Here is an 11246-nt window from a genome sequence, read left to right as displayed (position 1 = left end):
GACTAAGTGCCGTCCCCACGGTATATATATATATATATATATATATATATATATAATGCCCCTTGGCAGTTCTAAAATCACTGTAAAACATGGCTTCTTGGGACTTATTAATTATATTATATGATATTATTACCATCTAAAATATAATATAATATAATAGTATAAAGTAAAATATATTTTATACATGCTTTGTTGTGCCTATAATGCCCCTTTTAAAATCACTGTAAACCAGGGCTTCTTGGGATTTATTATTATATTATATTATATACCAAATAGTACCAGTTCAGTGCATTATGAGGTGCCATACCTAAAAATAACAGCTTGCCTTGAAGAATGTTGTATTGAGCCATTTGTGTGCCTGCTTTTGTGTGTGCAGTCAAGGAGAAGTCTTGCTTCATTCCCGACATATGTAGAAGGTAAGAAGATCTCCTGTAATTTCCTTTTATTGTTGCATTACCTATTCCCTTCCAGGTTCTCAGCTACTGAAATGAATCCTGCTAGCACATCCTAGGCATGTTTTGAAATCTTCCTCTCCTCTCTGTTAGTACCAGGCCCATGTGACCCAGAGGACCTCATTGACGGTATTATCTTTGCTGCTAACTACCTGGGATCCACCCAGCTACTCTCAGACAAGACACCTTCCAAAAACGTGCGCATGATGCAGGCTCAGGAGGCTGTGAGTCGCATTAAGGTGAGGTGAAATGGTTCTGTCTTTACTCCGCTGTTGTAAACTTCATTGTAAGAAGTAAACCTGAGCTTCTATGAATCTACCTCAAGAAATTTCCTAAGCAATACTTGCTTCAGGAGCAACATAAATTGTTCCAAGAAACCAAAAGTGACAGTTTTAGGACAAAAGAATGGGATTTCTTAAGAAATGCAGAGCTGTGCTCTATATGGAGCGTGTATTTATTTGTGCAAGCATTTTATTCCTCGTATACAACATGATGAAGTTGCATTTTGCAGTCTTATTTTGTTGTTCAAATTGAAATGTGAGCTCACAGCAGATGAAGAGAGATGATTGTAAAACTAAGAGTGTGTGTGGTCCTCTTGCATTAATGAAGTGATTCTGTAGTCAAATGCAGGGACCTATCCCATGATTCTTGTTCCTAAAGGACCAGAGACATTTACCACTTCCCTCCTCTTCATCCTCCTGCAGCATAAATCAGCCATTCGCCCTGTCAGCTGCATTACTCAGCATTTTTTTACCTCCTTCTTAAAAAATGCAGTGAGCCCAGCACCTGTGCCATTTAGTGTTCCTTCAGCATGTCCCTTTGTATGTACATTTTGTGTTAAAATACAGTTACAGATCGCTCTGTGGTGTGGTACACAACAATATCAGAATGGTTGATAGCGAATTATTTTAGTTTTGAGGCTACTGAATGGAAACTGGGATCAGGTTCTTCAGTTTTATTAGCTTTGCTGAAAAGATCAGCTTGGATTTCAATGCTTGTACATATTGGTCAGCACTGGACCAGCATTTTTCTTTTTCACCATCAAACTGACCAAGGTAGCCTTATGAGATAAGCTAGTAATACTAGTAGAGCAGTATAATGAGGATACTAGCATTGCATACTGTATTAAGATTCAAGCTGATTATTATTAATCTGATCATTTTTTACATTTTATATGTACTATTTTCTCTATAATACAAATAAAACACTGAAAACTTAACCACTTTAAATACTACAAGTAAATGTAGGCATCAAAACGTTGTATTATACAGTATGAAAACCAGATAATCATTTTGATATTTGCTAAGGATTGCATTTAACAGTGTTATTAAATTATTAGTGTTTATAAAGATTACCTTTATGATGGTAATTTAAATGTAAAATAGAGGAAATGAGCTGCACAATTTAATATCCAATATCAACGTACACAGTATATATCCAAAATTGATTGATAGAAATAAATAAATAATATAGCATCGCTATGTTTTGTTCTACAAAATATTAGATGATACAATCTTCTTAGCAGTTATTTAAAGGGTTCCTCAAATGAATTTTGGTCAAATAGTGATGTGAAACCTTCACACTTGTGTAATAGTTATGGAATAACAGTCAATATACAGTACTGTGCTGTTGTAGACTGTCTGATTTAATGGGTTTGCATAAAAGGCAGAGTCTGGGACGTTCTCACATTTTAAAGAACATAACCTAAAAAATGCATTAGTGATCTTGTGAGCATCTTGTGAGCAAGGAATGACAAATAGCATGAGGTCTTTACCAACAGCTTTACGTTATTTATAATCTTATAATGGAGAAAGCTCCCTCTTAGAATTGTTCAGTAAATGCGTATGGGTTATACAAGTACCACCATATTTTATTCTCTGTGTGTTATCTCAATTAAAGATGATCATAGGTTATGCATTCCTTGTTTAATTGGGTCACAACTCATCTGCATGTGTGAGACTCCATAGCTTGTCCCATACACAGCTCAAATTGAGTGAGGGTGTTTTTAGTAGACTGTCAGCTTCAATGCAGTATATAAGGCAAGTGTAAATTGCATGCATTTGGAGAGATGTCTGAATCAATACACCCTGCCTCAGCTGCCATGACGTAGATCTTCCTTAGATGGCCAGTTCGATGCATTATCACAGCCTGCTGGCAAGTTTGAACTTATCCTTAATCTAATTTTCAGCAGAGCTCATCTATGCTTTGTATAGCTGATGTTTAATGAACAGGACGTTCTGTAATATAAAACCAATAGTTGGCATGATTTTAAAAGTACAAATGGGCCACCTGGTGGATGATGGCGCAAATTACCATGACATGAAACCAAAGGCAACATATTGTAGCAGGGTGGTGTCTACTAAGCTTGGCTTGGTGTCATCCGGATCCATTCTAGTCACCCCACACCAATACATTTCCCAGAAGTCACTTTTCAGATACAGATTATTGAGCAGAAAGATACCCCAAATGTGATCGGTCTTGCTGAGCTCTGCTTTATCTAACAATGTTCCTGTCTCTGTTTGTTCCATGCTAAGCAGACGGCCCAGAAATTAGCCAAAAACAGGAAGAAGGTGCAGTAATTGCTCATGGGTTTGGTGTTTTTGTTTTTATTTTTGTTCTTCGTCTTCTCTTTTTGCCTGGTTTCAGCACTTCAGCGTTTTCATATTTCCTGTCGCTCTGCCATTTTTCTGAATCCAGCAATGAGTCATGTATCTGTGTGTCTGTCCGCACAGTCTGTTAGCCATTGTTCATTCCACACCAAACATTACCTCAGTTTTACCACCAGATCTTACATGGGGAAGTTGTGGAATAAGTTAACGTCAGGAAAGTCTAGTTTGCTGGATACAGAAAATGCAAGTGAACTTTACTTTCATCTTCTTTGTATTGTATATTTTTTCTTTCTGAGGTACTGTACTGTGCTGTTTTTGTGACTGTTTTTTTTTTTTTTTTTCTGGCACAGCATGTTTTACTCTTCTCTTGATCTTTTTTATTCGGCCTGTCCTGCACTTGGTGAAAAACTCTCTCACTTTCTCTCTCTCACTTAAAACTGAAACTCTTCAAATGAAGAACAAAACTAACCAAACTAACCCCATGCCAACTTGCAATACTAGCTGGCTTTAAACGACAAACACAGGTTATCAGAGTTACACAATGAAGGAGAGAGTGTAAAAGAATCTGAATATCTGGCCAAATGTTGACGATGCCAGATGTAAAGTTGCTTGCTCGCTCCTTCATGGCATCTCTGGGCCTTGTCAGCTCTCTCTCTTTCTGTCTTTCTTTCATTCTGTCACTGTCTCTCTCTCGGTGACTGTTATTGTGTGGTTTTCTATCTTCAGGCTCCAGAAGGTGAAGCTCAGCCCATGACGGAGGTGGACCTCTTCATCTCCACTCAGAGAATCAAAGTGCTCAATGCAGACTCGCAGGTACTTCATCACCAATAAACGTAATTTTTTTTAAACATTTAAATTGTAATAATATTTTACAATATTACTGTTTTTACTGTACTTTTTATATAATATATGCAGCCTTTGTGAACATAAGAGACTTCTTTCAAAAACATCTTTTGTAAACAGTACTGTAGTACTAAACAAATGGCAAAATTTTGTTAGGTTCAGTTTAAAAAAAAAAGAATTAATTTATCATTATATCAGTAATACATGACTCGCTGTGATTTAATATTTTTTCTGAAAACAACTATGCAGTCTTAATTTTGGATGTTTTTTTTTATTGAAAAACAATTTACACATTTAAAAAAAAATTGTAGTGTAGAAATGGATTGAGCGTGGAGAGTTTTTCTGACCATTACAATCTTCTTCTGATTCGCAGGAGACCATGATGGACCACCCTTTAAGGACCATCTCCTACATCGCTGATATTGGGAACATTGTGGTGTTGATGGCCAGAAGGAGAATGCCTCGCTCCGACTCTCAGGAGAACATGGAAGCCCCTGACCCAGCTCAGGACGAGAAGCGCCAATACAAGATGATCTGTCACGTGTTTGAGTCTGAAGATGTGAGTGTGACCTCATCAAGCTCCTGCTAAAGGAGGCTGTCAGAGCGACAGTTTCAATTTATTGCTTCAGCATTGTAAAATGATCTAACAGATTTACACACTTTGCCATACTGCTGTTGTTGCAATCTATGAAAGCAATAAGCCAGTCTAGGCCATTCATTGCAGTGCTTTGACCACGGTAAAGGGGAGTTCAACCACAACACAAAGCCCTTTATACTTTTTGCACATTTAATCCTCCATATTGGCCTAATTTTTCTTAGTCTCCTCGCATTGTTTCCCAGCATGTTCAATATTGCAGTTACTGGGCATTGTGGTGACCTCTAATTGCTGCGTGGGTTGAATCGGTAGACGGGAAGTGACCTTTTCTCTGTTCAGCTGCAGAGGCTGTTTGAATTTAAAGAGCCTGTATATGTCACAGCATATGTCACAGCATAGCATACAACAGTGACATGAGGGCAAAACGGCATGTATGCGGCTGTCCCGAGGAACGCCACACTTGTCGTCTTTTGACCCTCGTGTGTAGCTGTTATCTTTTTAAAAAACTGTGTTTTCTTCTAAAAATGGTTAGATAAATCAAATTGTAAGCATGCAATGTGCAATGAGATATGTTAGTTATGGAATATAATGTTAGTTTTTCTCTTTGTGCTCAGGCTCAGCTCATAGCTCAGTCCATCGGCCAGGCTTTCAGTGTGGCATACCAAGAGTTCCTGCGTGCCAATGGCATCAACCCAGAGGATCTGAGCCAGAAAGAGTACAGCGACCTCCTTAACACACAGGACATGTACAACGATGACCTCATTCACTTTTCCAAGTCAGAGAACTGCAAAGATGTAAGTGCCTGGTGGAAACAGAAGATTACTGTGAAATTTTGAGAATTTGCCTCAATAATGTCAGAATTATCAGTAATCATGTTTTGGCAGTGAGAAAAGTGGTGTGTGTGTGTGTACACTACAGGTTTACATAGAGAAGCAGAAGGGAGAGATTCTTGGGGTGGTGATCGTGGAGTCGGGCTGGGGCTCCATCCTGCCCACGGTTATTATAGCGAACATGATGCACGGCGGCCCGGCTGAGAAGTCCGGCAGATTGAACATCGGGGACCAGATTATGTCTATCAATGGCACCAGCCTGGTGGGGTTACCCCTCTCCACCTGCCAGAGTATTATCAAGGTACAGCGGGTCCAAAATCAAGTGGACTGAAGTACAATAATGTTAATTCATTTAACTCTGAATTCTGAAGTTATTTGTAACCAATTCTTTTACATTTAATTTATTGCGTAAAACAATGCTCCCATCTTCTAGGGACTGAAGAACCAGTGCAGAATAAAGCTTAACATTGTGAGATGTCCACCTGTGACCACTGTCCTCATCAGAAGACCAGACCTGAGATATCAGCTGGGATTTAGTGTGCAGAATGGCATTGTGGGTATTTTGAAAAAAATCTTTTTTACATTTCACATTAGATAGATTGGTTAATCTATCGGCATTGACTATTATTGTATATTTGTATTTATATTTAATTGTGCATACTCATATCCTGTATTTTATATTACCTTTGCCTAATCTAACATTCAGATTCAGGCCATGTCCACACGTACACGGGTATTTTTAAAAAGAGTTTTTCCTTCTTCCATTTAAAAAAAAATCTCCATCCACATGAAAATGCAAAGGCATGCTGTGAAGCACATGCCTAAAGAGCATGCCTAACCAACAAGTGGCGATATAATCTCAACCGTAAAGCCATGTTGGCCTATCAAAAGCCTAAAAAAGCTTCCAGTAGGCGGAGATAACAGCGCATGCACCGACTTCACAAGCCAAAAACTCTGGTTTCGCTCTCTACACTATAACACTGCAACCGAAGTTTTTGAAAATCTTCACCCTGGCAGGCGTTTTCAAAAATGTTCGGTTTCAGTGACCTGGTGCTGCGTTTGCATGTGGATGAACGGCCAAACCACGTAGAAAAAGCTGCGGTTTTAAAAATAACCGCGTTCATGTAATAAAACTACCCGGAGCTGTAGTACACATAATACAGACTTATTTTCCAGCAAATACAAATGTACACACATTTACACCAGAAACAAAAACCGTGCACATAATACACACATCCTGCACCAAATATACCGCAGCACTCTTACACGTATATTACCCAGAGGCAGTAGCAGCAACAAAACAATATGGATTTTAAATTACACACTCCACAGTTTCTGTGAATTTAACACTATAATGGCTGAGGGTACAAAGCTTTTTCCGAAGCGTGCTTATTTGTGGGATACCTGTTTGTATCTACGGCCTGAAGAGAGAAGGATAAAACGTGAATTGAGAGGATGGCTAGGGTTTTTTATTATAGTATTTGCTTCATTTAAAGTTCATCTTTAAAAATAATAACATTATTAAATATAATTTGTTAGCAAATCTCAAAATGAATGTCGATTTTTATACTGTACCTTATATTGTTATGATGCCTAAAATCACTTGTAGCATTTAAAATTATAAAATTTTATTTTTAGTGCATTTTTAATTTATGTAGACAAAATAGAGATTTTTAAAATCAGCTATTTATCAGACTTTAACGTCAAAATAATTATTGTTGTTGACCAGAAATGTAATACTTTAATGATATAATAGTTTGTATTTAGTAATGTTTTTTTCAATAGTAACTTGAATTTGAATTAACTAAAACCCTTAAAAACTATAACTATGTTATAGTTAACTATAATAAAATAAAATATAATAAACTCATTTTAATGAATCTAGTTGCCAAAGCAACATTTCTCATTTTCTTTTAGTTTAACTTAATGTACTAAAATAACTAAATTTAAAATTAAATTAATAAAAACTATAGACATATTTTATTAACATTTATTAAAATAAAAAAATTTAAACAAATTCCAAATATTTAGAGTTATTTTTATATACAATTATATATTATATTTATATATAATAATATACATATATTATCAAATATACAAGAATTATAATTCTAATTCTAATACAACTTTATTTTGCATCCTCCAGATTTGCAGTCTGATGAGAGGAGGGATAGCGGAGCGCGGTGGGGTGCGTGTCGGCCACCGGATCATTGAAATCAATAGCCAGAGTGTTGTGGCCACCCCTCATGAGAAGATTGTACACATTCTGTCAAATGCAGTTGGTGAGGTACGTCTGAACACCTGCCTAACAACATAATATTTTTCACATCACTATTTCTCCAATGAGGTAATGAACCCATTCATTTCAATTATGATCAGGAAACTATGGAAACTTGGCGCCCTGTTTAGCTCTGTTCCATGGAGATCACAGTCTATCAAGAGTGACTCCCAAAGGTTATTTTTGTAATGACTGTAAATCAACCAGTGTCGATCTGAGTTCTGTGTGAAGTTCACACAAATATGTAGTTTATCAATAACTTTGAAAGTGATCCACAAACATGTCCAAATTGAACCCGTCTAAATACTTTGCTTTAAGGGAATGTTCCTAGTACTTAAGTACACTAGTATTTAAGCACAATCCATGCAATTTGTGGCAAAATGTTGATTAATTTGGCATTTTTTCCACCTGTCCCTGCTTTTTACAGTGAGGAACTTACAGTTGAAGTAAATTTGGCCGATCCATAAAAATACTCACTATTTCAATATGATAACCACAAGATGTAAACAATATGTGACATAACATGGTTTTAGTGTGAAAAAATCACTTATTAACCTTCCTTTTCTGTTTGAAGTTAAAACTTCATTGCCATTACAACACAACACCTAAAAGAACTGTAAAAATGACCAGAACTGCTTTACAGCTCAAATAATATGTTTAAACTGAATAAATCGTATAAGTGATTTTACTAAATAATAAGCTTCGCATTTCTGCTTTTAAATATTCCAAAAATCGGTCCCATTCACTTGCATTGTAAGTGCCTCGCCTATGAAATGTGTATTATTTTTTTTTAAATCAACATTATACTACAAATGCTTGAGCTCAACTTGAATTAAACCCAGAATATTCCTATAACTTTTATTTGAAACGTCTACGTGTTCTCTCCTTAAAATAAATGCCACTTCGATTTAAATTTTGTTATATAATTCAGAGATACAAGTTTGGCTTGAGTGCTTTTTGGTATCACTTGTGTGTAACTGAACTTGCCGATCTCGTTTTGCCGAACAGATTCACATGAAGACTATGCCGGCTGCCATGTACCGCTTGTTAACAGCCCAGGAGCAACCAGTTTACATCTGAAGCTACGACGCTTTCTCAAGCCTCCTGCCCTTCTGTCACCAGATATAACCTTAATCTTGATGTGAAACTGTCAGCCTTGTGGACTGGTGACTGTGTGACTGAATCGACTGAAGCTCTGCTCGACATGGCTTTCCATGATGCTTCGGTTTCTTTTCACTGCCTCCCCTGAGCTCTTCATCTCTTCTTTTCTGTTGCTGTGAGTGAGTATGCTGTGCTGTGTAATTCCTCTCTCTGTGTGCACTCAGCCCGCCTCGTGAAAGGATGCAGCGAGAGAGTGAGAAATATTTCAAAGAGCCCCATCGCAGAAAGTGGTGTCCTTCAAAATAGCTATTGAAACGATAGGCCTGGGTAACAAAAACTACACCTGTGTGACCGTTAGGTGTACAAAATGAAAAAGGAGTTTGCCTTACCATACTTTTATGATGTTATTTATTCAAGCTTGGCAACCATCAAGTGTTTTAGAGTCAACTTTAATTTTAAGGGCAGCTGTTAGTCTGAGGAATATGGTGAAAAATGGCATAATTTTGGTCAAAACCCACAGGATGTTGAATTGGAATTTTAAATTGGAATGAAAGGAAAATTAATTTGCTTAATTGCAATTCAAAGACATTCATTAGTTATTATTACAATGAATAATTACGTAATTAATTTTGACTAATTAGGTCTATATATTTCCTGATATGTTAAATGTGTTTTCTCAACTGATTAGATTTTTATTTAAAGGTGCTGTATGTAAGTTTTTGACTCTACATAAAAATCATTAAAAAATAAAAAAGCATAAAAATACCATAATATGTTTGCAGATATTTAAGAAACATGCTAAGTTAACATACTTGTTTATCTGAAAAACAATGCTACAGTCAGTTATTCTCCTTTGAAAATGTGCGTTCCGGGCCAGAATGTCGGTCTCTGTTTTGGTTTGTGAAACCCAGTTTATCCAATTGTATTTCGTCACCCCGGGTTGCCAGTTGGCATTAAACAGAGCGTATTTCATTTCATTCATCGTCAAGTGCACTCGTTCCTGTTGGTGTCGTCTATCTGGCAACCTGCGTGTGTGTCAAGTCTGAGGAGGAGGGGCCAGGTGAAAAAAAACCCTCTCCAATATTTTGAATTTGGACTGCAATACCTAGTTCAACCACTCGGTGTCAATCCTACATACAGCACCTTTAAACTAAGTATAGCAATTAACACGGCCACCAAAACAGATTTAAAAAATTTCCATACAAAACAAAACAAAAAAAAGTATAATTGACAGCTTTTTAGTATTGTCATCATATTTTTTACTGAAAAAATAGTGAGTAAATTGGAGTATTCTGGGAAATTAAGTGTTATTTAATTGGTGAAATATATAACATTTTTTATGGGTGGCATTATTAATATTATTTAATGTTTCTGAAAATAGCCCAAATGGTGTGTGTATGATCATATTTATAGGTAGTTTATACTGAAACATAAAAAACACATTACATTTTAATTCTACTTGTTTAAATTTAAATTTACATTGCAATTCTACATCCTGTTTGGTGAGAAAGGGACCGAATCATTGAGTCCTTTAAAAAAAAAAGTTTTTTTAAATTCCTATTAAAATGACGATGATTTTTTTGGTGTGGTCATCTGTGGTGGATAATTCAGTGGGATAATTAATGTCTAGTATATCTAGGAGTATACTGTATGTATGGTAGAGCACATAGAAATTGTGGATGAAATGCCTTACAGAATGATGCCATATTTTGAAATCTGTTTTGGAGATATATGGGGGTGCATTTGGAGATCTGAGAATAATTGACATTATTTGAATGGGACTCTGTTGGAGACGTTTTGGACTTAACAAATGAACCTCTTGAAATACACACATATACAACCCCAATTCCAGAAAAGTTGGGACATTTTGTGAAATGCCATAAAATCAAGAATATGTTATCTGTTCATTCTCTTTAACCTTTATTTAATTTACTAAAGTACAAAGAAAAAATTTCATTTTGCTTCTTTTTGACTATCTGAGATGAGCTCTGGCCCAGAGAACCCGACAGCATCGCTGCATAGAAGAGTAACAGAGATTCAAGTTGCATTTCTTAATGCAGCAGCAGACTGTGTTAAGTGACAGCAGGTTTCTGAAGTACTCCTGAGCCCATGTGGCTATATTTAACACCACAAGCATGACGGTTTCTTATACAGTGCCATCTGAGGGCTCAAAGGCCATGCACATTCAGCTGAGGTTTCCTGCCTTGCCCTACATGTACTGTGATTTCTCTGGATTCCCTGAATCTTTTCACAATATTACGTATGGTAGTTGGTGAAAGACCTAAATTCTTTGCAATTTTGCATTGCGAAATGTACATTTTTGATTTGTTCGACACTTCTCTCATGAAATTTGACACGAAGTGATTAGCCATGATCCAGCTTTGCTTGCAAAGACTGAGATGCTCCTTTTATACCCAAACATGATACCCTAACCTATTACCAGTTAACCTGCTTACTGTGAACTGTTTCAAAACAGTTTAACGTGGATATTCTATAACCTTTTATTTTGCCTCTGTCCCAACTTTTTTGGAGTGTGTT

The 11246-nt window shown here is 36.5% G+C and overlaps 1 protein-coding gene across 1 annotated transcript in view; it reads left to right on the top strand.

Annotated features, from left to right (window-relative positions):
- Positions 1-9441, top strand: part of LOC107587500 (amyloid beta A4 precursor protein-binding family A member 1-like) — an 89615-nt gene extending 80174 nt beyond the window's left edge. Inside the window, exons 5-14 of the mRNA XM_016275300.1 lie at positions 377-416; positions 546-691; positions 2990-3022; positions 3788-3874; positions 4278-4463; positions 5114-5293; positions 5418-5630; positions 5763-5882; positions 7476-7616; positions 8616-9441. Coding sequence (XP_016130786.1) covers positions 377-416; positions 546-691; positions 2990-3022; positions 3788-3874; positions 4278-4463; positions 5114-5293; positions 5418-5630; positions 5763-5882; positions 7476-7616; positions 8616-8687 — 1218 coding nt within the window. The 3' untranslated portion in view covers positions 8688-9441. The remainder of the gene's footprint in view (positions 1-376; positions 417-545; positions 692-2989; positions 3023-3787; positions 3875-4277; positions 4464-5113; positions 5294-5417; positions 5631-5762; positions 5883-7475; positions 7617-8615) is intronic.
- The last annotated feature ends 1805 nt before the right edge of the window (positions 9442-11246 follow it).

Source organism: Sinocyclocheilus grahami, unplaced genomic scaffold, assembly GCF_001515645.1.
Source record: "Sinocyclocheilus grahami isolate Dianchi unplaced genomic scaffold, SAMN03320097.WGS_v1.1 scaffold93.1, whole genome shotgun sequence".
Classification (NCBI taxonomy): Eukaryota; Metazoa; Chordata; class Actinopteri; order Cypriniformes; family Cyprinidae; genus Sinocyclocheilus; species Sinocyclocheilus grahami.
Note: the sequence above shows the minus strand (reverse complement) of the source record. Positions and strands in the feature narration are given on the sequence as shown.